The 27,636-nt window shown below is 46.7% G+C and overlaps 1 protein-coding gene across 1 annotated transcript in view; it reads right to left on the bottom strand.

Annotated features, from left to right (window-relative positions):
• The window catches only part of tmc3 (transmembrane channel like 3), a 65,641-nt gene that overhangs the window by 10,086 nt on the left and 27,919 nt on the right, over positions 1-27,636 (bottom strand). The window contains exons 13-21 of the mRNA XM_080214091.1: positions 24,778-24,999; positions 20,180-20,308; positions 20,025-20,092; positions 15,537-15,665; positions 9,897-10,007; positions 8,841-8,966; positions 5,800-5,878; positions 5,651-5,693; positions 1,632-1,887 (exon numbers count right to left, since the gene is read on the bottom strand). Coding sequence (XP_080070217.1) covers positions 1,632-1,887; positions 5,651-5,693; positions 5,800-5,878; positions 8,841-8,966; positions 9,897-10,007; positions 15,537-15,665; positions 20,025-20,092; positions 20,180-20,308; positions 24,778-24,999 — 1,163 coding nt within the window. The remainder of the gene's footprint in view (positions 1-1,631; positions 1,888-5,650; positions 5,694-5,799; positions 5,879-8,840; positions 8,967-9,896; positions 10,008-15,536; positions 15,666-20,024; positions 20,093-20,179; positions 20,309-24,777; positions 25,000-27,636) is intronic.

Here is a 27,636-nt window from a genome sequence, read left to right as displayed (position 1 = left end):
TAAAGTCCAACAGGTTTATTTGGTAGCAAAATCCACTAGGTAGGTCTCCTGATGAAGTAACAGCGTTCCGAAAGCTACCAAATAAATCTGTTGGACTTTAAGCTGGTGTTGTGAAACTTCTTACTTTGTTTGCTCAGTCCAACGTGGGCATCTCTACATCCAGATTTTTCCACAGTCTTATTCCTCCTTATCCCTGTAACCATTCCAGCCCTACAGCTCTCTGAGATCTCCGCACTTTTCCAATTCAGCCCTCAGGTGTAACTCTAATTTTCACTGCTCTATCATGCAGCTGTGTAGATCCTAAGTTCTGGAATTACCTCCCGATACCTCTTCACTTCTTTACCCTTCATCAACTTCAGGAAGCGTAAAGGAGAACATACCCCTGTCTACCTCAATGGGGATGAAGTAGAAAGGGTCAAGAGCTTCAAGTTTTTAGGTGTCCAGATCACCAACAACCTGTCCTCGTCCCTCCATGCCAACGCTACAGTTAGGAAAGCCCACCAATGCCTCTACTTTCTCAGACTAAGGGAATTTGGTGTGTCCACTCAGACTCTCACCAACTTTTACAGATGCACCATAGAAAGCATTCTTTCTGGTTGTATCACAGCTTGGTATGGGCTCCTGCTCTGCCCAAGATCGCAAGGAACTACAAAGGGTCGTGAACAAAGCCCAATCCATCACACAAACCAGCCTCCCATCCATTGACTCTGTCTACACTTCCCGCTGCGTCGGCAAAGCAGCCAGCATAATTAAGGACCCCACGCACCCCGGACATTCTCTCTTCCACCTTCTTCCATCAGGAAAAAGGTACAAAGACTGAAGACATGCACCAACCGACTCAAGAACGGCTTCTTCCTTGCTGCTATCAGGCCTTTCAATGGACCTATCGCGCATTAAGTTGATCTTTCTCTCCACCCTAGCTATGACTGTAACACTACATTCTGCACTCTCTCCTTTCCTTCTCTATGAATGGTATGCTCTGTCTGTATAGAGCGCAAGAAACAATTTTTCACTGTATGTTAATACATGTGACAATAATAAATCAAACCAAATCAAATGAAAATCTCTTCTTCTTTACGATATTCCCTAAAATCCACCTCTTGTGCCGAAGCTTTCAATCCGACATATCTTCCTTTGGAGCTCAGTGTTAGGTTTTGTTTGATAATTGCTCCTTGGGACTTTAATCCTGCGCTTTCAGTGGGGAAACCATGGAAAAGGGAACATGCGTCAGAGGCAGACAATTCCTGACTCTCAGGTCGGGATTTTCCGACCTCACCATGGCAGCTTTCCTGGCGGTGGAATTGGCTCACCCTTGGCTGAATCTTCTGCTCCCGTTGAAATCATTGGCCATTTGCATTGCGGCTGGGCACTCCTCTCGGGAGCCCGCCGCAGACAGGGGGGTGGGGGGGGGGGGGGTTGCTTTCAATGGGACCGGAAGTTTCTGCAGGTGGGAAGAGCCGGAAAATCCCACCCTTCGTGAACGTGAGATTGGGATTGGGATGAAGGAGCTGTGACAAAACCTATGTCCATTTGATCATGAATCTCCGTGAAAGACATTTCTGAATTTCTCACCGTGAAGTAATTTAGAATAATTAGCCAGTTATAGACAGAGGATCAAAGACAGCGCTGACCTCTGGAAGATGTGTTCACGCCTGTGTTTCTGTGTAGGAGCCGCGGTTGGGTTTTGAGGTAGATTGGCGTTCCGAGTGACATCGGCAGCGTGTGCCACCTGTTGTGAGATGCTCTGGATGTGACTCCCTGCACTCAGTGGGGAATCAAAGTTGGTAACGCTTCCGTTCCTCCGCGGTGAGGACTGGAGTGAGGACTCCTGGCTGGTTGCATCACTTTCAATCTTCTTGTCCCCATCCTCCAGATGTTGGAATCGTGCTGCAGAGGCAGAGAAACTTTCAGAAGTTACCGTTCCTGCCTGTTACTCATTTATTTCAATGTGATTGCCCCAATTGGCAGCGCTCTGGGCTGATTTGATGGAGTAGATTAAGTTATGAAGCCCTCCTCACCCCCAGAAACCTATATCCAAAATCTAGACGTTAGCTCCACATAACTTTCTGTCCATGCAATTAAACTTTGGGAAATTCATAGAATCTCTACAGTGCAGAAGGAGGCCATTCAGCCCATTGAGTCTGCACTGACCACAATTCCACCCATAATCCCACATATTTACCCTGCTAATCCCCCAACACTAGGGGCGGCATGGTGGCACACTGGTTAGCACTATTGTCTCACAGTGGCAGGGACCCAGGTTCGATTCCCGGCTTGGGTCACTGTCTGTGTGGAGTTTGCACATTCTCCCCAGGTCTGTGTGGGTTTCCTCCGGGTGCTCCGGTTTCCTCCCACATCTTTGTGCAGGTTAGATGAATTGACCATGGTAAATTGCCCCTTAGTGTCAGAGGGACTAGCTAGGGTAAATGCATGGGGTTATGGGGTAAGGGCTTGGGTTGGGTTGTGGTCAGTGCAGACTCGATGGGCCGAATGGCCTCTTTCTACATTGTAGGAATCTATGATTCTATAATTTAGCATGGCCAATCAACATGACCTGCACATCTTTGGACTGTGAGAGGAACACAAGAACATAAGAAATAGGAGCAGGAGTAGGCCATCTAGCCCTTCGAGCCTGCCCCGCCATTCAATGAGATCATAGCTGATCTGTCGTGGCTCAGTTCCACATTCCCGCCCTCTCCCCATAACCTTTAATCCCCTCTCTTATCAAAAACCCATCAACCCGCGTCTTAAAAATATTTAGCGAGGCAGCCTCCACCACTTCAACGGGCAGAGAATTCCAGAGATTCACCACCCTTTGAGTGAAGAAGTTCCTCCTCAACTCCGTTCTAAACCGCCCCCCCCTTTATCTTGAGGCTGTGCCCCCTAGTCCTACTGGAAAACTGGAGCACCTGGAAGAAACCCACACAGACATGGGGAGAATGCGCAAACTCCACACTTACAGTAACCTGAGGCTGGAATTGAACCCAGGTCCCTGACGCTGTGAGGGAGCAGTGTCATCATACCGCCCCAAATTTGATAAGTGGAATAATTGAAGCAGGTTTCCTGCAATCCCATCTCAGTCCAACTCTGCTTTTCTTTCCATTCAGCAAATTAAAATACTTTCCCACCGAGACTGCTGGACAAAATACGGCCAAGATTCACCTTGTTCATCACTGGCCATCGAAATAGTGGCATGGTAGAGCAATGATGGAGTTGTTGACTAATCTATCTCAAACAATTGATGTGGAACACACACCGGACAAAATATCTATGTAGAAAGCTTTGGGAATCATTCGTCCAAAGTTGCTCCCAAACACGCCATACCCACTACTCACCATGTCCCATGTTACTCAAATCCAAATTACTGTTTTCTGAAAGAAGTCTGTCTGCATTTAAACGAGTCAATGAGGACTATTTTACCATTTTTATTCTAAGTGTTGGGCAGATTTGAACCTTCAAGTGTTTCAGATCCATCTTTTAAACCCGTTCTCAGGCACCCCCATACGCACTCTGTCTGAAGAAATATCAGCGATTCCGAATCGTGCTGCACAAGCCTGTGGGCAGGACGTAGCACTCCCGAAATCCTGCAGCAGCAATCAGTGCTTCCAACTGCGCACGCGCAGAACAAAACAAAATGATAGAATGCAGCTCCCCTGCTACGTTGCTCCTGGGCCAGAAAATGCACCCCCCGCCCCCACTGGTCCCCATGGACATTGCCCACCCCCACAACATTACTGCCCCCCTTATCCCTCTAACCCTTCCACCACCCAGACCAAACACTGGCCCCTTCCCCTCTTTCCCCCTCACTGATCTCAGGCAGAGAGACAGCGGACCCCCACCCTCCCCCCTCACTGATCTCAGGCAGAGAGACAGCGGACCCCCACCCTCCCCCCTCACTGACCTCAGGCAGAGTGACAGCAGACCCCCCCTCCCCCCTCACTGATCTCAGACAGAGTGGCAGCCGACTCCCCCCCTTCACTGATCTCAGGCAGAGTGGCAGCGGATCCCCCCCCCTCCCCCCTCACTGATCTCAGGCAGAGTGGCAGCGGATCCCCCCCCCTCCCCCCTCACTGATCTCAGGCAGAGTGACAGCGGACCCCCCCCTTCCCCCCTCACTGATCTCAGACAGAGTGACAGCGGACCCCCACCCTCCCCTCCACCCCACCGAGAGCCGTCAGATGCTCACCACTTATCCCCCAACTAACTGGCGTGCCCGAATTAGATGTCTGTGGAGCATGTCTGTTTCGGGCCAATTCCAGATGGGCAAACGCGATGGTAAAGGGTAAGTGCCAGTAAAGTTGGCCGTGCAGCCCAGTAAGGCTTGATGGGCCGAATGGGCTAATTCTGCTCTTGTACCTTATGGTCTATGAAGGTTTGGCCTGAAATGTTGGCAGGGTGCTGATGCTCCAACAGGGGTCAGCGCATTCCCCAAGGAATGGGGGAGAAGTTGCTCATTTTACTCCTATTTCTGATTGGGCAGTTCCCAGGCTTCTGAAAATAAGAATGTGTCTGAGACTGTGGGAAGATCTTACCAAAAATATTTGAATTCCAGGACAGGTTTCACATTTGTTTTTTTTTTAGGCAAGATCAAATTTGCTTTCTTATCCACATTATGCATTAAAAACCAGCAGATACCAGTAGAGCAAGGGGGGCAGGGTTTAATTCGCCTTAATGCCGGCTGTGAACAGCAGAAGGCGTCATTGCGCATGTGCAATGTTACTTAGCCAGCCTCCACTGCCTCCAAAAAGCACCCAGCCTCTCAAACATAGCAACTCCCTCCCAGCTACTGCAACGGAGTCTGTAGCCTATCGTGAACTCCTCACCCACTCAGACCAATCACCTTCACCTTCCTCACCCCCCCCTCACAATTGGCAGTCAACTCTCCCCGTGTTCAATGGCCCGAACCCCTCCCCCCCAACCCATGGCCAGACCTGATTGTCCCCATCCCTGCCCCCCTCATCCCAATGCAGAGTGGCAGCAAGTCCCCTCTCCCTCCCTTCCCCCCCATACTGATCACAACTGCAGAGTGCGCCGCACCCCTGCCCCCCCTCACTGACTGCTGCCCCACCCCCATTAGGTCCTGCGCCCCTCAGACCTCACTCCCTTGGCACTACCTGGTGCTCGGTAGGCAGTGCCACGGTGCAAGGCTGGCAGTGCCAGAGTGCCAGGTAGGCGGGGCACCCCCTGCTTCCTTCCTGACCTCCCCGGAGAGCCTCAATGGCTTCTGGTTCTATCAGTGAGGCCATCAGGTCTGGTCCCCGTTGCTGGGGACCAGCTGTGATTCTCACCAGAGATAAGCCCTCCCAGTAAGGCCACACAGGCAAGTGAGCCCAGATGATAATGTCCTGGCTTGTTAAATCCATGTAAATTCTGTTTTAAATATATTTAAATAGTGTCACAATGGAGATGGACATGAGGTTTACCTTGTCTGGTATCCGGTGGCAGTAAGATTGTGAGAGGCAAGAAATCGGCATGGACCTGGTTTCTCGGCTCTCACGCAATCTTATCAATACGCCTCACCCAATGGTCAACACTGACAACAGAAACTGTGAACGGAACTTCCCACGCAATGTAATATCCCCTGTGTTGAATGTAATGATGTGAAATGATCTGCGACATTTGTTAGATCGGAGGTGAGAAACTTTCCTACCCACTGCCATCTGGAATACTTTCTTTTTATCTTCCGTTCTTTCCTGTAGGCAGAATGGACACAAATATTTACATCACTGCTCCGTTCTAATGAGATTGCACTGTGCGGCAGAATGCCAAAGATTTCAGAAGATTAAACATAATACGTACAACTTGTAACTGCATCCTCAGCTGATTATTGGTAAATTTCAGCGAGCGTGCAATTGACTGGAGGTAATATATCAGCATACTAGGAGAGAGAGAACCCATTCATTAACGGCAACACACACATTGTATCTTCATAATATGCAGTGTATACACATACGTATATACAGATTCTTTCTCTGGGTTGAATAAATTTACATTAAGGCTAAGAATTAGCTCTTTGTTAGGTTGCAATGTAATTTCATTGCATTTTTCTGGTCACACCAAGCATTGATCTCCCAGGCAACTAAAGTCACACAATTATTATAGAGAAAAAGGCAGAGAGACCTGTGTTTATACATTGTGTTTTACGACCCCAGTACACCCAAAGTAGTACATTTTGAAGCATAGTCACTCTTGTCATGTTGGAAACATTGCAAGCCAATTTTGACACAGTAAGCTCCCACAATCAGAAATGTGATAATGACCAGATAATCTACTTTATAATCATGTAAATGATCTTTGTTCTCTTATTAACACATCGAGCTATTTTACCTTTATATTACTATCAGCACCTTCTTCAGTCATAGGATTCCTGTAGTACAGAAGGAGGCAATTCAGCCCATCATGTCTGTACTGACCACAATCCCACCCAGACCCTATTCCTGTACCCCACACATTTACCCTGCTAATCTCCCTGACGTGGCACAACAGGGATTGTCGCACTATCTGTAACCCCCGTGACTTGCCTGGGTTTGCAAAACCTCACTTACTGTACTGTCTGGAGACAATACACATCTCTTTAAACTGTGATCAGTGCTCCTTCCACTCACATTATCAGCCACTTCAGGTCTTGAACAGCAGGTTAGGTGTAAGGATTCGCATTCTAATCAGTAATCTCTAAACTGTCTGTGCTTTATATGCTCTGTCTGAGGCCAGAACTCTCCATTCACCTGACGAAGGGGCTAACCCCGAAAGCTTGTGAGTATATTATCAAATAAATAGGTTGGACTAAAACCTGGTGTTGTCAGACTTTTCACTGTGAATCTCCCTGACACCAGGGGTAATTTACCATGGCCAATCAACCTAACCAGCGCATCTATGGAGTGTGGGAGGAAATTGGAGCACCCAAAGGAAACCCACGCAGACACGAGGAGAATGTGCAAACTCCACACAGACAGTGTGCTGGAATTGAACCCCGGGTCCCTGGCACTGTGAGGCAGCAGTGTTAACCATTGCGCTGCCCCACATTCTTCATATCCTTAATGCTACCATTAACACTCCCTTTGTCTTGTGTCCGTGACATCTTTGTCAACTTTAGCTCCGACCTTCTGTTCTGCTCCGACCACCTCCCTCACCTGCAAACTATATAATTCTGTCCCTCTTCAGTCACACAGACTCAGAACATTAACCTTGTTTCTCTTGCCACAGATGCGGCCAATCCTGCTGAATTCATCCAGCATTTTCTGCTTTTATTTCCTCTTTAGTTAGATTGGGTGAAGGGACAACTCCTCTACTCTTCTTCAAATTACTGTAATGGGATCCTTCAGGTCAAACGATGGTTGTTCACCCATGTAGACAGGGATTTCCACTGCGTTTTTAATGAGGTTAGTGGTGGAGAAGGAACAGCCCAAAGGGAAGCTTACAGGCACTGCTACAAAATATCACCCAACCGCCACTGACAGTAACAATTGTATTTGAACTTCAACCTGAACAAAAATCCCCACAAAACACATTTAAAAAGTTAGGAGCCTTCTCAAGTGCCTTTCCAGCTACTTGAGCTCTCATCCAGACTCCAGCTCAGGGAGTGCGACATCATTGGAAGTATCAACTTTAGATAAGACAGGGGGGGCTCTGTCTGCTCTCTCAGTTGTAAAAATTCCCACAGAACAATTCAGTCCGAGAGCAGGAACATTCACCTTGATGTTCTGACCAATATTTATCCCTCCATGATCATTAAAATAAAAGTATTTCATTGTTTTGTGTGGGAGCTTTCTATGTGCAAATTGGCAGCTGCATTTCCTGTGTTATAAACATGACTACACGCGTGTTCCAAGGATATGAGTTCCAAAGAGTTCTCCAAGATATGACTAATTCCGTGGCCTTTAAATTTCAATTCACTCCTGTTGCATGTGTGCAGTTTAATGACCTCAACGCCACCCATGAGGTTGGCCTCTTGGAGTATGAGCTCCCTGATTGAGGCATTGGTTGCCTGCCCAAACAGCGAGTCGCAACATAAACACACTGAGGACTGTCAGGGCTACTGACACTCTGGATTTTGGCTTTGCACTTGAAGCATCAGTGGGGACACGATGGCCTAGTGGTTTATTGTTTGACTATTAATCCAGGAACTCGGCTAATGTTCTGGGTTCGAATCCCACCACGGCAGATGGTGGAATTTGAATTCAAGAAAAAATATCAGGAATTAAGAATCTACTGATGACCACGAAACCCTTATCGATTGTTGGGAAAACCCGTCTGGTTCACGAATGTCCTTTAGGAAAGGGAATCTGCCGTCCTTACCCTGTCTGGCCTACATGTGACTCCAGAGCCACCGCAATGTGGCTGACTCTCAAGTGCTCCCCAAAGGCAAGTAGCGACGGGCAATAAATATCGCCAGCCCCCAATGCCCATGTCCATTGGGGTGAATAAAAGAAAGCAGTCTCAGGAGTGGAATTGAGTTTGTAAATAAAGGGAATCTGGTGAAAGGAGAAAAGTTTAAAGGGAATATTAGGCGGGGATTCTTCACGCAGAGAGTGGTGGGGGTGTGGAATGAGCTGCCGGATAAAGTGGTAAATGCGGGGTCACTTTTAAGAAAAACTTGGACGGATCCATGGATGAGAGGGGGTGTGGAGGGATATGGTCCAAGTGCAGGTCAGTGGGACTAGGCAAAGAATGGTTTGGCGCAGACAAGAAGGGCCAAAAGGCCTGTTTCTGAGCTGTAATTTTCTATGGTTCTATGGGACACTGGCCTCTGAGGAGTTATTTCATGCACAAAGACAATACAGTGAAGATTATGACTTCTAAATGCCATAAATCCAGCCAAACTCGGCTGTACTCGTACTTACAACAGTAATAGCAGAGCGGGAAGAGCCACCACAGGGCTGGTGACGTAACCCATCACAGTGTTGAACCAGACAGGGAAATCATTGACTATCGTCTCAGACACAATGTCATAAATTTTATCTTGACCGCTGTTTAAGAAGAACAATAAAATCTGCATTAGCATTTGCTAGAAGACTAAGATGTAGGAGCAGAAGTAGGCCATTTGGCCCATTAAGTCTGCTCCATCCAATGAGATCATGACCAATCTGATATAACCCATGACTAATCTGATATAACCATCACCTCCCTGTATTATTCCTTGGATTCCTTTACTGACCAAAAATCTGTCTACCTCATCCTTCAACATAATTAATGACCCAATCTCTACAGCTCTCTGCAGTATGGCTGGCACAGTGCTGAGCATTGCTGCCTCACAGTGCCAGGGACCCGGGTGTGATTCCCGGCTTGGGTCACTATCTGCACGGAGTCCGCACATTCACCCCGTGTCTGCGTGGGTTTCCTCTGGGCACTCCGGTTTCCTCCCACAGTCCGAAAGATGTGTTGGGTTAGGTGCATTGACCATGTTAAATTCTCCCTCAGTGTACCCGAACAGGAGCGAGGTGACCAGGGGAATTTCACGGTAACTTCATTGCAATGTTAATGTCAGATTCTTGTGACACTAATAAATAAACTTTAAAGAACTCCATGGATTCATTACCCTCTGCGAGAAGAAATTCCTCCTCATCTCTGTCTTAAATGGGGTTTCCTCCTAGTGCTCCGGTTTCCTCCCACAGTCCAAAGATGTGCGGGTTAGGTTGATTGGCCATGTTAAAATTGCCCCTTAGTGTCCAGGGATGTGTAGGTTAGAGGGATTAGTGGGTATAATATGTAGGGATATGGGGGGTAGGGCCTGGGTGGGATTGTGTTCAGTGCAGACTCGATGGGCCGAAGGGCCTCTTTCTGCACTGTAGGGTTCTATCTATAAATTACTATGATGTCACTTCAATAAACAGGGGTTCTGTTTTAGCATTGAAAAGTAAGGATCTTTTTATGAAGACTTGATATTAGAGAGCTATTACCTAAATGGCCCACATGTTGGCGAGGGCCTGTATCTTGCTATAGCGAAGACAGTTGGCAGCATACACAGGAAAAGCATGAACAGGGTCATGGCCAGATAGAAATTATTCGACCTGGGAGGGAAACAAAACACAATATGATCAAATCATTCGTTATCACCAGCGACTGCAGGGACAGAGTAATTCTGTGGAGACTCCACTCTTGTAGGTTGTAACTCAATGAACAGAAAGGATTGTGTGGGAAAGCCATTGCCTCGGGTTCACATTGCTTGTGATATTCAGGCAACTAAAACCTCAGATATGAAAGCAATGTACCTCAAATGCTGAAAGAACAATTGCGGGTAATATTCTGGCAGAATCTGAGGAGGGAGCAAGTTGAAGTTTTGTCTTAACGATCTTTCACCAGATCAAAAATCTTTCACCCCTATATCCAATTCTCCACAACACAGGGCTGAGTCTAGATGGTCAAAGTGTTATCTGGATGAATCCATCCTCTTGAATCATTACTCAGTGTATACTTGTTTAATCCAATTTGGCGGCCAGCAGCCTTCCCAGCTCTGTCCCCAGTAACAATTCTGGGTAAATGTTAACCCTCACTGTGGGTAGAATTGGCCTGGTTAATTTGGACTGTGAACACAGAGATGGAGAAAGGAGACGCACGGTTAAAAACCTTCAGGTGAGGTCAGGGGTTCAAAGAAATTACACCCGGTTCTGCACAGAAGACAATGGTGGGATTCTCCGGCCGTTCACACCGGTGGGATTCTCCGGCCGTTCACACCGGTGGGATTCTCCGGCCGTTCACACCGGTGGGATTCTCCGGCCGTTCACACCGGTGGGATTCTCCGGTTCCACCGGCACTGCATCCCCAATCGCGGGTTTCCCTTCAGCGTGAGATGGCGTCAATGAGAATTCTCACTGACGGTGGTCGGACCAGAGAATCCCACAGCTAGCAAACAGCGTGCCACCTCCTGCTGGCAGGAAACAGGCGGCTGGGAGCACAGAAGGAGGCCATTCAGCCCATTGTATCTGTGCTTGATTTTTGAAAGTGCTATCCTGTTAGACCTGCTCCCCTATTCTTTCTTAATCATTCTTCTCTTTTCCAGTATATATCCAATTCCCTTTTGAATATTATCTTGGAATCTGCTTCTACCATCCATTAAGGTGATGCATTCCAGATCTTAACAACTCACGAGTCAAAATAATTTCCCCATATGTCTCCCTTGCTCTTTTTTGCCAAATTTCTTTAACCTGTTTCCTCTAGTTGCTAGCCCTTCACTTGGCAAGCAAATAAACTCTTACCAAAAGCAATAGGTATTTCGCTGATTAACTCTTGGTTTAAATCTGGATGGAGGAAGCATAAATACAATCTACACCTTAAATTAAAGGGTGTTGCTGAGAATCTCACCTTTCTTCATTCCAGATTTGACTTTTACCATCCACCGCTGATCACTTTCGACTCTCTTTACACTTATGCTCACCCAGAACTCCACTCCCCATACCTAACTTGCACCAACACCCTGGTTTCACTGACCTCCATTGGCTCTCAGTTTGACAATATCGCAAATTTAAAACCATCATAAGAACATAAGAAATAGGAGCAGGAATAGGCCATCTAGCCCTTCGAGCCTGCCCTGCCATTCAATAAGATCATAGTTGATCTGAAGTGGATCAGTTCCACTTACCCACCTGCTCCCCATAACCCTTAATTCCCTCATCGACCAGAAACCTATCTACCCGTGACTTAAACATATTCAGCGAGGTAGCCTCCACCACTTCAACGGGCAGAGAATTCCAGAGATTCACTACCCTCTGATCATCCTTATTTCCAAATCCCCTCATGGCCTCTCTTCAGCCTCACAACCCTCTGAGAAATTCACACTCCTCTAACTTGATCTCCAGACCTTTCTGAGTTTTAATTGCTCCAGCATTGGTGTTGTACCTTCAGCTGCATGGGCCTCTTGCTCCAGAATCTACACCCCCCACCCTACCCTCACCACACCGACCTCTCTGCCTCTCATTCCTCCTTTAAGACACTCGTAAAAATACCACTGAGGCCAGCTTGGTCACCTGCTTTGAAATCTCTTTGTGTAGCTCCTGTGAAGGGCCTTGAGACATTTATTACATTGAAGATGCGTTCCAAGTCCAGGCTGCAGTGAATCATTTCGGGGAAAGTACTCTAAGATGCTCATTTACCATCACTAACTTGCTTTGATTCTCATCACTTGCTACATACAAAGGGCCGGAGACTATCCCCTCCTCAGGTGCCTCCCTGCAGGACCTCGCTCATTCTTACATCTCACCGCCACTTCTCTTCGAGTCTGATTCTGCAAATTTCACTCCGAGGACCTTGTGTTACCTCTGCATATTTAAAATTATAATCATGCGCTGTTCATGCCAGCTATAAACATGATGATGAATGAAACATAATGTAGAATCATACTTCTGTCACTGCAGGGACTCTATGGGCAGAATTTTACCAGCACGTCTGTGTGAGGTTTGTACGGTCCTGCGGGAGGCCAACGGAAAATACCATTCTCCGAACCTCGCCCTGCCCTGAATCGGAACGGGAATGCCAGTAAAATTCGCGTCCATGATTCTAAGAGACAGAAATGATTTCACTCCCCATCAGCACTCAGTGTTGTATTCCAATTATTTCTGCCCATTTGTTAAGAGTTTCTAATTTAGTTCCTGATAACTGCACGTTAATCGATGGAGAATTTAACAGTAGCAGGTCGCTCATCCAGAAAATACATTTTCTGGGAATTTCCTCGGGATAGCTGCCACACGATCAGGATTCCTGTCAAAACTCCCTCTCTCTGAAAGCTCCAAGCTTTTAACCCAAGTCAAGGCAAGTATGTCTGGATTTCCTAACTATGTTGAAAGAGTGATTTCAGTCTATGGGATAAAAATTGCTACACGGAGGTTTCGCGGAAATTCCCAAGTCTTGCCAGTAACACTGCAAAAGCTTTGGAAGTGAATCCATGTTCTGGAGTTCCCTCACTTTGACTCCAACTCCAGGGAATTGGGACTTTGGGAATGTAACTCCACCATTGATGTAAGCTCCCCAGAAAGCTATGAATCGCCCATGACACATCATCAACTCTGAGATCTTAAAAATCCAAGTGATTCAAGTGGTCTTCTGACCAAAGAAGTGCAGTTGAGAAACATCTACACTAATTAGACAGAGACAAGGGAGTGGTGTAATTAGGTTATTATTTTAATGAGGGTGTTTAAGCTAGTAAGCATGTGTTAGTCAGAGCATGATTGACACAAACTGCTACAAGCATTTTATTATTCTGTTTAATCCAGTGATTTTTTTAATATCTTCTAATTAGGTTCAGTATTGCACTAAGTTACCACGCCCAACATAATTGTGGGGTGGCACAGTTGCACAGTGGTTAGCACTACTGCCTCACAGCGCCAGGAGCGTGGGTTCAATTCCCGGCTTGGGTCACTGAGTGGAGTTTGCACATTCTCCCAGTGTCTGCATGGGTTTCCTTCAGGTGCTCCGGTTTCCTCCCACACTCCAAAGGTGTGCAGGTTAGGTTGATTGGCCGTGCTAAATTGCTCCTTAAAGTCAGGAGGTTAGTAGGGTAAACAAGTAGGGTTATGGGGATCGGGCCTGCGTGGGATTGTGGTTGGTGCACACCTGATGGCCTCCTTCTGCACCGTAGGGATTCAATAATTCTATTCTATACAATTCATTCACTGTTGTTAGGGTGCCAGATCAGAAACCCAAGGTTTCAACTAGAGGTTGAGGGGCGACCTGATAGAAGTCTACGAGATTATGAGGGGCATGGACAGAGTGGATAGTCAGAAGCTTTCTCCCAGGGTGGAAGAGTCAATTAATAGGGGGCATAAGTTTAAGGTGCGAGGGGCAAGGTTTAACAGAGGTGCACAAGGCAGAGTTTTTACACACAGAGTGTGGTGGGAGCCTGGAACTCGTTGCCGGGGGAGGTAGTGGAAGCGGATACGGTAGTGACTTTTAAGGGGCGTCTTGACAAGTACATGACTGAGATGGGAATAGAGGGATATGGTCCCTGGAAGTGTAGGGGGTTTTAGTTCAGACGGGCAACATGGTCGGTGCAGGCTTGGAGGGCCGAAGGGCCTGTTCCTGTGCTGTAATTTTCTTTGTTCTTTGTATATTATGAAGCCAGACTAGACCCCAACACTTTTCTATTTTAGCACCAGTGTGAGGATAAGACGTTTCACTCCAGATGTGATTCTACTCACAGATTAGGGAGGTTTTATCAAAACATAATTTATTTACTAACACAGTTTAATTATAACAAATGAAATAGCTTAATCATGGGAAGGCAGTGATGTAGTGGTATTGTCACTGGGCTAGTAATCCAGAGACCCAGGATAATCCCACCGTGGCAGATGGTGAAATATGAATTCAATAAAAATGTAAATTTAAAAAAAAAGTCTACTGAAGACCATGAAACCATGGTCAATTGTTGTAAAAACCCACCTGGTTCACTAATGTCCTTGAGGGAAGGAAATCTGCCATTCTGACCTGGTCTGGCCTACATATGACACTAGATCCACTGCAATGCAGTTGTCTCTCAAATGCTCTGAGGAATGAGTGAAAAATGTTGGCCCAGTCAGCGATGCTCACACCCCATGAACAAAATTTTTAAAAAGTTAACAGTTGAACAACGTTCCATATAATTATAGAAAAGCTACAGTGCAGAAGGAGGCCATTCAGCCCATCAAATCTGCACCAACTCTGCAACACAGCATCTCACCCAGGCCCTAGAGCCCTAACCCAACATATTTACCCTGCTAATTGCCCTAAGTTATACATCTTTGGACACTGAGGAGCAATTTAGCAAGGTCAATCCACCTAATCTGCACATCTTTGAACAATGAGAGGAAACTGGAGCACCAAGAGGAAACCCACATAGACATGGAGAGAATGTGCAAACTTCATACAGGCAGTTACCCAAAGCTGGAATCAAACCTGGGTCCCTGGCACTGTGAGGCAACAGTGTTAATCACTGTGCCACTGTGCCACCCTTAAATTGAAAAGAAACAATTTTAAATTCTAACTTATCACTACACCGTTCCAATCAAGCAATATTTCTCTTATAGACACTCTTTAAACATAGTTAGCAAAACACAGCATACTTGCTTTAACAGCTTTGGAGTTTTCAGAGAGAGAGAATGAGTTTCAGCAGTTTGCAGAAGATCTCTGACTTCAAACAATTCCCAGCCAGGAACTCCACTCCTAAACTAGTTAGCAAATCCAGGCATACTTGCTTTTCCTAGGTTTACAGGCTTGGAGCTTCCAGAGAGTTAGAGAGCTTCGAGAAGGCTGCACAATTCTCCTAAATTCAACCAGGACAGCCAAACACCAACCCTTTTCAAAAGCCTGTTTCACTTCTGCACTAACTCCAGGACAGCCCCGTATGACCCTATTAACCTAGCTGGAAATTCCAGCAGAACTTAAATAAACAAAAGGTCCATTAACTCCACAACGTAACGCATTCCCAGCTAAAATCAGTTATCGTGCTGTTCTCTCAGACAACCTGACTGCTGGTTACAAAACATTGCACCTTAAAGCAATCCTCCTCAAACATGACGTATGTTAATAGCACAGTACTATTAAAGATGGAGCTGTGGATATGGTGTACTGACCTTGAAGCTCGGAATACTTGCTGATGTGGAACATTGCAAGTTAAGACTGCCCAACTCCTTAAGTACATGAGGCCAATCAGTTTGAGAACGTTGAATGCTGGGAGGCAGGGTGAGAAGAAAGCGCCCATCCTAAAATTTGAAGCCACAAAGAAAAAGAAATGGGAAAAGCTGGGAATCTGAAGTAACAATGTGCTGGAAATGTGCAGCAAGTCAGTTAGCAGTTGCTGAGAAGGATGGGTTGTTGTACTGGGTTTAGACCCTTCATCATTAGGACGTGACCACACTCAAAATATTAACTGGCCTCTTCTCTGACTGAGCTGCTGCATATTTCTAATTGCTTCTCTTTTTATTCAAAGATTTTTAATGTGGCAATCATGATATCTATTCCATAAAAATTACAAGGCAGAAACTGGCTATTCCCATCAATCATAATATTTATCTGACCTGTTCCTATATCCCTTCAGCCTTTTTTCCTTTGTGTATTTGTTGAATCTGATCTTGAATACTGATTTCAGGTGGGATTTTCCACTCCCCCCCAAAGCATGCTCTATTGGAAGCGGCTTGCCATTAGTCAGCTGCAGGAATGTCTGGTCACTTGACGAAGGAACAGCGTTCCGAAAGCTAGTGGCGTTTAGTACAAAATAAACCTGTTGGAATTTAACCTGGTATTAGCCCATAGGCCATAGAACCCTACAGTGCAGAAAGAGGCCCTTCAGCCCATCGAGTCTGCACCAAACACAATCCCACCCAGGCCCTACCCCCATATCCCTACATATTATACCCACTAATCCCTCTAACCTACACATCTCAGGACATTAAGGGGCAATTTCTTAGCATGGCCAATCAACCTAACCCGCACATCTTTGGACTGTGGGAGGAAACCGGAGCACCCGGAGGAAACCCACGCAGACACGAGGAGAATGTGCAAACTCCACACAGACAGTGACCTGAGCTGGGAATCGAACCCAGGACCCTGGAGCTGTGAAGCAGCAGTGCTAACCACTGTGCTACCATGTGTCTTACTGTGTTTACCCCAGTCCAGCACTGGCATCTTCACATCCCGCTACTATCAACGGAGTTTTCTGTCATTCATACCCTTCTGCCGCCGGGGAACCCATTTCAGGGGGTGTGTTTCCACTGGCAGGGCCAGACTATCCCTGTTAGTGAGAATGGCCAGAAAGTCCCACCACTAGTTTCTACCTCCACCAATAACCCTGAAAATAAACCTCACAGTCTCACACACTCTCTGTTTTGAAGGTGTTGCTTCTTCCCTCTTAGGAATAGGACCTTAGGGAGTATTGTAGAACAGTGGGAACTTGGAGTTCAGGTGCACGGTTCTCTAAAGGTGGAGTCACAGGTAGATAGGGCAGCGAACAAGATGTATGGCCTTCATCAGTCAGGGCACTGAGTATAGAAGTTGGGAAGTTATGTTGCAGTCATACCAGATGTTGATGAGGCCGCATCTTTTTTGTTTAGTTTATTTATCAGTGTCACAAATAGGCTTACATTAACACTGCAATGAAGTTACTGTGAAATCCCCTAGTTGCCACACTCTGGTGCCTGTTTGGGTACACTGAGGGAAAATTTAGCATGGCCAGTGAACCTAACCAGTTTGTCTTTTGGACTGTGGGAGGAAACCAGAGCTCCCAGAGGAAACCCATGCAGACACAAGGAGAACATGCAGACTCCGGCAGACTGTGACCCAAACCGAGAATCGAACTCGGGTCCTCTGGCACTGTGAGGCAGCAGTGCTCACCACCTGGAGTACTGTGTTCAGTATTGGTCACCTTGCTCTGGGAAAGATATTATCAATCTGGAGAGAGTGCAGGAGAGATTTACAAGGATGTTGCCAGGACTCGAGGGACTGAGTTATAGGGAGAGATTGGACAGGCTAGGGCTATTTTATTTGGAGTGTAGGAGACTGAGGGGTGGTCTTATAAGAGGTGTATAAGATCACGAGAGGCAATGGATAGGATGGATTCACTCAGTCTTTTCCCCAGGGTTGGGGAATCGAGAACTAGAGGGGTTAAAAGGGGAAAGAGCTAATGGGAACTGGAGGAGCAATCTTTTTACACAGACGGTAGTGCGTGTGTGGAATAAGCTGCTGGAGGAAGTGGTTGAGGCAGGAACACTGACAACATTTGAAAGATATTTGGACAGATACATGGATAGGAAAGGTTTGGAGGGATATGGGCCAAATGCAGGCAAATGGGGTTAGTTTAGATGGGCATTTTGGTCAGCGTGGACAAGCCTGGGCCATTGATTCTCTGTTTTAAACCTCTGCTGTTTAGTCTCAGTTCAGGGGACCCTCAGCTACTGAAACAACCTCCTTCTATCGACGTGGCTCCAAGACTTCCAGAATTTTAAGGTATTGGTATAATAGAAAAGGGCAGCACAGTGATTAGAACTGCTGTCTCACAGCGTCAGGAACCCGGGCTCAATTGCGGCCTTGGATCACTGTCTGTGTGGAGTTTGCACATTCTCCCCGTGTCTGCATGGGTTTCCTCCCACAGTCCAAAGATGTGCAGGTTAGGCTGATTGGCCCTTAGTGTCGGTGGGATTTGCAGGGTAAATGTCTGGGGTTACGAGGATAAGGGCTGGATGGGATTTACTGTTGATGCAAGCTCGATGGGCCAAAAGGCCTCTTTCTGCACTGTAGGGATTCTATGGCAAAAATGGCAACTCAGACAATGACATCATTTGTGCTCAGATTTCACACCATTATTTCTTATTAAAGTGTGCCATGATAACGCTTCTAAACACCTCAGTAAACCTGCTGCAGCTTGAGCTTTTGTCTGGGAGGAATATTGGAATTAATCTGTTACTTGCACGAGGTACATTTGTCACTTACTGTCCTAGGAATGAGGCTATGAGATGGCACATGAGTGGCTCAGATGGAGCTGGATTGGACCAAACCTAGGGTGTGCAATCTAATCTAAAGAGATAATGTGTATTAAATTAGACCCATAAGACTAGGAGCAGAAGTTCGGCCCATCAATTCTACTCCATTCAATGAGATCATGATTGACCTGATGTGATAGCCCTTAACTCCACTTTCCTGCCTCATCCCCATATCCCTGGGTTCCTTCACCGATAAAAAATCTGTTTATCTCAGCCTTGAACATACTTAATGCCCCAGCCCCTACAGCCCTCTGTGGTAAGGTACTCCACAGATTCACAACCCTCTGAGAGAGTGAAAATCCTCCTCATCTCTGTCTTAAATGGGTGACCTCTTATTGTGAGACTTTGCTCTCTGGACCTAGAGTCTCCCACTAGGGAAAACAATCTCTCAGCATTTACTTTGCCCAACTGACAGTATAAATCTCAATAAGGTCACCTCTCATTCTTCTAAACTCCAATGAGTGAAGACCCAACCTACTCAACCTTTCCTCATTTGTAAATCCTTCCATAGCCGGGATTGACCTTGTGAACCTTCTCCAGACTGCCTCCAGTTCCAGTACATCTTTCCTTAGATAAAGGGACCAAAACTGTTGACAGTACTCCAGGTGTAGCCTAACTAGTGCCTTGTATAGTTCTGGCAACATTTCTCTATATTTATACTTCATTCCCATTGAAATAAAGGCCAACATTCCATTTGCCTTCCCTGTTGCCTGCTGAAGTTGGATGCTAGCTTGGTGTGACTGGTGAACGAGGACCCCAAATCCTTCTCTGCTGAGTTGCTAACGGCACAAAGTTCATATTCACCTGATTGAGCGTACAAAAGCGAGGATATTAAATCTGTGTGAAACACTGCTTTGGCCTCAGCTGGAGAATTGTGTCCCATTCTGGGCAGCACACTTTAGGAAAGATGTGAAGGCATTGGAAAGAGTACAGAAAAGATTCACGAGAATGGTTCCAGGGATGAGGAAATCCAGTCACGTAAAAAGATGGGAGAAGTTGGGATTGTTCTCCTTGGAGAAAAGATGATTTGAGGGGAGATTTGATAAATGTGTTCGAAATTTGGACAGGCTCGATGGGGAGAGAAACTGTTCCCCCAACATACATCGGCCCAAGGAGCTATGGCGACATGAGGGAAAACCTTTTCCACGCAGTGAGTGGTTAGGTCTGCGGTACATGACCTGAGAGTGTGGTGGAGGTAGGGTCAATTGAGGCTTTCAAAACTGAACTAGAGCATTATCTGTAAAGGAAAACAAAATGTTGAAAGGACAAGGGAGTGGCGCGAGGTGAATTGTTCCTTCATAGAGGCAGCACTAATGCGATGGCTTCCTTTTGTGTTGTAATCATGCTATGATAACACTAATAATTACACTAAACTCTGATATTGTAAGCCCTTAACCCTCAAAATATCTAAAATTAATTATAATTAGTTGCTATGTACATTGAGAGAGATGAATTATCGCCATTTTGGATACAGTTTGAATGATAGAACAGGTTTGATGGGCTGAATGGCCCAAGGTTTTGGTCTTAATACACCTTGATTTGTTCTAATCACTGGTGAGGATGTCTTGGATGAGTTCTGCCGCGTACCATATCATTCCCTGATTGTAGATCAGATGCAAGACATTCTCAGCAATCTTGAATTCTCCGTACTCGGGCTGCAAGAGATTTGAAATGAAAAGGTGAGGAGCTGCTGTGAGCCGATAGTGAGAATGGTGCAACAACTCAATCTGGGCAACACTCACAAATTTAGTCTCCAGATCCCAGCACCAGCAGTCGCTCAGGAATCGCACGAATAATCCCCGGATGAAATCGATGAGGAGGATACTGCCCACAGTGAACAGCATGTCAATGATTGACAGCTTCAGCATCTCCTGAAGATAGAAATGGTTCTTTATTCCACTGCGTGCTGGACACAAGAACAACGGTTTGCGCACCTGGCTTGCCACAGTGGGCTGTGTGGTGATCTTCGTTGCTGTTTGGTTACAGAGACTGGCTTCCACAATGTTTAGCTGGTGACACTTTACTGTGGTCTTTCTAACCAATCATACCCCTGGATATTGCCCCCCAACCCACTCCCAGATTTTACCCCCACCTCCCCCGCCACCCCCACATCAGACAGCACCAATCACCACCCCCGGATATCACCCTACCCCCTGCTGATCACCTCCCCGGACATCGCGCCCTCCCCCATCAACCCCCAATTGCTCTCCCAGCCGATCAACTCACCCCCCCCCATTCCCTGCAGAGTCCCCTCCATCCCTTCCCCTCTATGGAACTCCCCCCCCCCACCCCCCCAGCTTTCCCCTTCTCCCATGGCTCCGTCTCTCAGGCCCCATTGCTCCCCCCCCTCAAGCACCACCCCCTGCTGGCCAGGGTGCCAAGGTGGGCACTGCCAGGGTTTCAGGCTGGCAGTGCCCAAGGTGGCACTGCCTGCCCCCGTCCCTGACCACTCAGGAGCTTCTGTGGCTTCCAATCCTCCCGGCAAGGCCACCAATGGGGGACCAGACGTGATTCTCACCAATCGACTGGCAGGAAAAGCTGATAAGATCACCCCCAGGATCTTAAACTAAACAACGGAAACTCTGAGGGTACGAGGGGAAAGTTAGATATGGTGGATTGGGAAGCTACGCTGAGAGGTGTGATGGTAGATAGGTAACAGCCATCATTTAAAGCACTAATACACCATTTACAACAAAAATACATTCATTTAATGCATAAAAACACAGCAAAGAGTTCCAACTGTGGCTGATGAAAGAAATTAAGGGTTGCCTTAGATCAAAGGGGGAGTTGTATAAAATAGCCAAAATAATGGGGACTGGGTGTATTTTAGAATTCTGCAAAGGAGGACCAAGAAAAAGATAAAGAAAGGGAAAATAAAATATAAGAATAAAGTCATGAGAAACTTAAAAATGGACTGTAAAAGCTTCAATAGTATGTAAAAAGAAAAAGGTTAGCAAAAACAAATGTGGGCCCATTACAGGCAGATTTACAATGAATATTAAATAAGGAAAAGGCAGAGAAACTAAACACATACCTTATGCCTGTCTTTGTGGAGTTAAATATTAAAAACCTTTCAGAAATAATGGAGAACCAAGGGATATCAGGAGAACTGCAAGGCATTAATATTGGTAAAAAAAATAGTACTAGAGAAATTAATGGAACTTAAAAAGTTGGTGAATCCCTGGACCTAATGAATTCCATTGCAGAGTGCTGAAGGAGGTAGCTGTAGATAAAGTAGATGCATTGGTGATTATCTTTCAAGATTCTATAGACTCTGGAATGGTTCCTGCGGATTAGAAGGTGACAAATGCAACCCCAGTATTTAAGATAAGAGGGAGAGAGAAAATGGGGAGCTGCAGATTTATTAGCCGAGTAGGGAAAAATCACAGCATCTATTTTAAAGAATGTGTTAACTGGGCAGTTAAGAAATAATGATAGGATTGGGCAGAGTCAACATGGATTTGTGAAAGGGAAATCATACTTAATAAACCCATTAAGAGTTTTTTGAGGCCATAACATGCAGAATAGATAAGGGGAAACTAGTGGATATGATATATTTTGATCTTGAGAAAGCTTTTACCAAGGCCCCACATGAGAACCACATTGGAACATATGGGATTGGGAGGAATATATTGATATGGATTGAGAACTGGTTAATGGATAGAAGGCAGAGAGCAGGAATAAATGGGTCATTTCAGGATGGCAGGCTTTAACGAGTAGGGCACCACAAGGATTAGTGCTGGGGCTCCAGCTAGTCACAATCTGTTATCAATGATTTGGGTGTGGGGGTTAAATGGAATATTTGCAGTTTGAGGATGACACTGGACTGGGTGGGAGGGTGAATTGTGGGGAGGTTTTAAGTCGGTCCGCCTTGTTGTCCAACGAGGGGCATACACGCGATGGGTCGTACAAGGGCTGCTCTTGGATGTTCGAGAATAACCTAGTACTTCATGTCGTTAGTGTACGCTTAAACTGGACCAGATGCTGGGCAAGACGACAGCTCAGTGACTATGACTGATTGCTGTGCAGACACATGGATTTGGGTCGGTGTCTGTGGGAGTTTGCGCATTCTCCCCGTGCTTGCGTGGGTTTTCTCCGGGTGCTCTGGTTTCCTCCCACACCCCAAAGATGTGCTGTTAGGCTGATTGGAGGTAATAAATTGTCCCTAAATTAGTTTTCCCTCAATGTGGATGGCCATAAAACAATAGATAAGGATCATGGGTGGAGGGGGGGACTGGTGGTGTTGAGATGGCGGCGCGGGCTCGTTGGGCCGAAGGGCCTGTTTCCCAGGCTGTTTTTGTCCTTTGATGCAAAGATGCTTCAAAGAGACTTGGAGAGATTGAGTGAGTGGGCAAAAATGTGGCAGGTGGAATACAATGGGAGGAATACACTTAGGAAGGAAAAACAGAAATCCAGATTTTCTAAATGGTGAGAGTGTTGAACTTCAAAGGAATTTGTGTGTCTTTGCTCATGAGTCACTAAACTCATGAAAGGAGAGCTCAGAAAGGACAGCAGGACTAGAGGGCACAGCCTCAAGATAAGCGGGGGGGGGGGGCAGTTTAGAACGGAGTTGAGGAGGAACTTCTTCACTCAAAGGGTGGTGAATCTCTGGAATTCTCTGCCCATTGAAGTGGTTGAGGCTACCTCGCTAAATATATTTAAGACGCGGGTAGATAGGTTTTTGGTAGGCAAGGGGAATTAAGGGTTATGGGGAGAAAGCGGGAGAGTGGAACTGATCCACTTCAGATCAGCCATGATCTTATTGAATGGCGGGGCAGGCTCGAAGGGCTAGATGGCCTACTCCTGCTCCTATTTCTTATGTTCTTATGTTCCTATGTTCTTATGAACGTTAACCTGAAGCTAGAGCAGGTAATGAGAAAAGCAAATGTTAAACTGGCCTTTATTACAAGGGAATTTGAGTACAGGAGCAGAGATATCTCACTACAATTGAATAGAGTCTTGGTGACACCTCACCTGAGGTGTTGTGTACGGTTTTAGTCTCCTTACCCAAGGAAAGATATAGGGCAGAATTTTACTGGCATGTCCACCCGAGGTTTGTACGATCCTTCCCGAGGCCAATGAAGAATGCCGTTCTCCGAGCCTCGCCCATCCCTGGAATCGGGGCGGGCATGCCAGTAAAATTCCAGCCATAATTGTCATAGAGGGAGCACAACAAAGATTCACTACGTTAATTCCTGGGGTGGAGGGATTGTCCTGTGAGGAAAGAGTAAGTAGACTGGCCCTTTACTCTCTGGTGGTTGAAAGGATGAGAGGTGATCTCCTTCAAACGTACAAAATTCTTAGAGCTCGGGAGGGTAGATGCAGGAAGGATGTTCCCCCTGGCTCGGGGGAGAGCATCTAGAACAAAGGGACACAGTCTCAGAATAAGGGGCAACTTAGGACTGAGATGAGGAGGGATTTCTTCACCTAGAGGGTGGTGAATCTTTGGAATTCTCTACCCCAGATTCAATCGTTGACTATAGTCGAGACTGAGATTGATAGATTTCTACATGTTAAAACACCAAGGGATAGGAAGATAGTGCAGGAAGGTGGTGTTGGAGTAACAGATCAGTCCTGATGTGGCTCTGAGTCTTGTTCCCGGTGATAGGCCAGGGTTAAGGAGAAATGGCTTCGGAGCAGGAAATTCTAAAACTGTGGGGAGGGGTCGCACCCTGTCCGACTGCCGGGATCCGTCAGGGGGTGGATCCATCCCGATTTCTGGCTCCATTCCTCCCCTTGTCCCCTTCGGCTTGGAAAAGCAGAGGCTTTTTAAAATCACTGCCTTCAATAACAGCTTGACGAGGATCCCTGTTCCTGGACACAGCCTATTCGTAATGGGATCCCGGAGTAAAACAGGGCAACTGCGCATACGTGGCATTGGTGACGAATGCGGCCAATCAAGGTTAATTGAATTGGGTAACCAAAGAGTGGGAGGGATTTTCTGACTGTTCCTACCAGCAGGATCTTCTGGAGCTGTCAGTAGTGACACCCCCACAGCCTCTCCCCCCATCATGGGTTCCTGGGTAGCTGAAGGTGCAAAGAATGATAGCAGCGGGAGGGGAAGATCCCAGAAAATCCTGCCCAGTCTGATTGCTGCCCACTTGAATTGGGAAGGGTGTGAACCTGGAGGAGGGAACCAATGACTGGCGAGTGGAAGAGGGGCAACTTAAAGCAGCAAGTCACAATGATGAAGCCTCCAGGAATATGTCCAACCAGAGTTGGCCACTTTGAGACGCAGAGGCAATCCCTGTCCCCACTTTTTGCAGGGACTCCTCACTATTCTAAACAAATATACATCAAACTCGAAAGAACTGCCTTCATCGAACATACACTCACAAACCTGCCCAACATACGTTTCCCAACATTGGTCTTGCTGAGACAGGATGTTATAGTCAAACAACGCCGTCCGATTAAACTTGGTTAAAGGTTTTGTCTTATTCTCCTCTGGACTGAACGAGCTGTTGCGTCTCAGCCTAATCTCTGGTACGATGGTGGAGAGACTTTCCTCCTCCGGGAGAGCTCTGGTTGCCAGGAAAGATGTCCCCGGATCGGTGGAATTATCCTGCAGAAAATGATTCAGACGCAACACAACCATTTACTGGTCTCGAGATAAACAATGTTCCATTTCTTCTGTGCGATATGAAACTCGATTAACAATTTGTTATAGTTCAGCAAATACTTCATCTGTGCTGATTTCAATTTAGATTTTAACCACTTTAATCAAGGTTTTAAAAGAAAAGACTTTCCTCTTTCACATCCTCGGATAGTTTCCAAACACTTTACAGGTTCAGTACATAGTCAAGGTTACAATCACTAAATGTGCTGATAGTACCTTCCTCCCATGTTGACACTCTAGTTAAGAAAGCCCCACCAATGCCTCTACTTTCTCAGAAGACTAAGGAAATTTGGCGTGTCCGCTACGACTCTCACCAGCTTTTACAGATGCGCCATTCTTTCTGGTTGTATCACAGCTTGGTATGGGCTCCTGCCCTGCCCAAGATCCGCAAGAAACTACAAAAGGCTGTGAATGAAGCCCAGTCCATCGCACAAACCATCCTCCCATCCACTGACTCTGTCTACACTTTGGGTATTGGGCCACCAACTCCCCCCCCACAACTGGGGAGCTTTACTAATCCCACGACAGTAAAGTGCTGAGGCTGGCTGTGGAGGGGGGAGAGGGGAGGCTAGCGGGCCTGGAGATTTCCGTCTCGGGCCTGCTGATGCTATTTAACGTATATTTAAATCGGAGTTCGAATACGTTAGGCAGCTTCGTGCCGAATGCTGACACAAAGCTGATGGCGCTGGAAATCTAGCACTGGGAGACACGTGGACAGCCTGGGGCCTAGCGTAGAGCCTGAGAAACGGTCTCCACTGGAGCCTCCTGGCCTCCTGCGCTAGAAAAGCAATGCAGCGGGGTGGGAGAATCGTCCCCACCGCCACCCCCACCCCCCCAAGCCCCACCCTCCCATCCCCCCCACCCCCCAACCCCCACCCTCCCACCCCCCCCCACCTCCACCCCCCACAACCCCCTCCCCACCCCACCTTCCCCTGGAATCTCAAATCTAAGCATGAAACCATTGTCAGTTGTTGTAAAAACCCATCTGGTTCCCTAATACCCTTTCGGGAAGGAAATCTACCCAGTCTGGCCTCCATGTGACCTCAGACCAATGCCCTCTGAACACGGGGCAATTAGAGAAGGGCAATAAATGTCGCCAGCCAGGCCCATATCCCGTGAACAAATTTAAACAAAAACTGTGGGGAGGGGGTGTCCTGCTACAAAACCATTGGGAATGTTTCGGAGCTGGGAGGTTTAATGCTCCCAATCATCTCGGATTGTTGTGTTTTATTAAAGGGTGCAATTTCTTTAATATACTTTCCTTTTTGATTCAGTTTTAGTCAGGACATTAGAAGGTTACTGGAATTTACTCTAAGTTAGATTTTTCATTTGGATTGGAGATATTCTTGGGGCAGAATTCATCTCCTAGCCTCCCATTTTCCCAGTGTAAGATCAGTGTAGGATTGCCGAATTTTACATCGGAAGTAAATCTTTGCCAGATGACAGTTTTTGGTGTCGATATGACTCTTCCTCGCTGTGAAAAATCACAATCCCAAATCAGTGAAAATGTGCCGTCTGTGCCCCTGGCATCGAACGGCCTAACCTGGGGCTGCCAGAGGCCTCCCAGGGAATGGTCTTGCTTCTCCTTGGCTCACTCAAGCCTCTGGCATGATGCCAACAGATCAGAATGCCAGTCCCTCTTACCCCTAACTCACCCACCCACCCTGAGCTGTTGTGGCTGTGGGGGTTAGAGCGATTGGGGGGGACGAGATGGAGGGAGGGGTGGGTGTGGAGGTGGTGGGGTGGAGTTGGTGAGCCCCTGATTCCTGGTATTTAATCCAGACCAGAAATGCATTTTAACCCAGGCTAGCAATGAGCCATCGCTCCCTCGATTCTGTACCTGCTTTCTGCAATTCCCAGTATCTATTACTAAAACTGGAGATGAGGGGGTTAGCTTATGAGGAGAGATTGAGTAGACCTGGCCCGTACTCATTGAAGTTTAGAAGGTTGAGGGGACATCTTATAGAAAAACATGAGATAACAAAAGGGTTAGACAGCAGCGAGTTTACTTCCACTTAGAATGGAAACAAGAACTAGGGGGCACAGCCTCAAAATAGGGGGGAGTCAATTTAGAACAGAGTTGAGGAGGAACTTCTTCTCCCAGAGGGTAGTGAATCTTTGGAATTCTCTGCCCAATGGAGCAGTAGAGACTACATTGTTAAATATGTTTAAGTCACAGGTGGATAGATTTTTAACCAAATAGGGGATTAGGGGTAATGGGGAGAGGCGGGTAAGTGGAACTGAACCCATTATCAGATCAGCCATGATCTTATTGAATGGCAAAGCAGGCTTGAGGGGCTAGATGGCCTACTCCTGCTCCTATTTCTTTAGGTTCACTCTGAACCCACCTAATAACTTACTATTTCAAATCCAGCACTATCTGCTTCTCCCAGTTTTGTGTGCATCTTGGTATTCCTTTCTGATATCACCTCTCCTGGTCCCCCGCTGAGATAATTAAACCTTCCCCAGTGGCACCAGCATATTGCCCCATGATAAATCGTGAACAGGCTCTAGCGATCTGGGCGTTGTTTCTGAAATCGTGCCCCGATATATCCTAACCCCACGCAAAGCTGGGACGAAGAA

Source organism: Carcharhinus amblyrhynchos, chromosome 28 (genome assembly GCF_965287045.1).
Source record: "Carcharhinus amblyrhynchos chromosome 28, sCarAmb.v2.hapA, whole genome shotgun sequence".
In the NCBI taxonomy this organism is placed as follows: domain Eukaryota; kingdom Metazoa; phylum Chordata; class Chondrichthyes; order Carcharhiniformes; family Carcharhinidae; genus Carcharhinus; species Carcharhinus amblyrhynchos.
The sequence above is the reverse complement of the archived record's forward strand: the minus strand, read 5'-3'. Positions and strand labels throughout refer to the sequence as shown.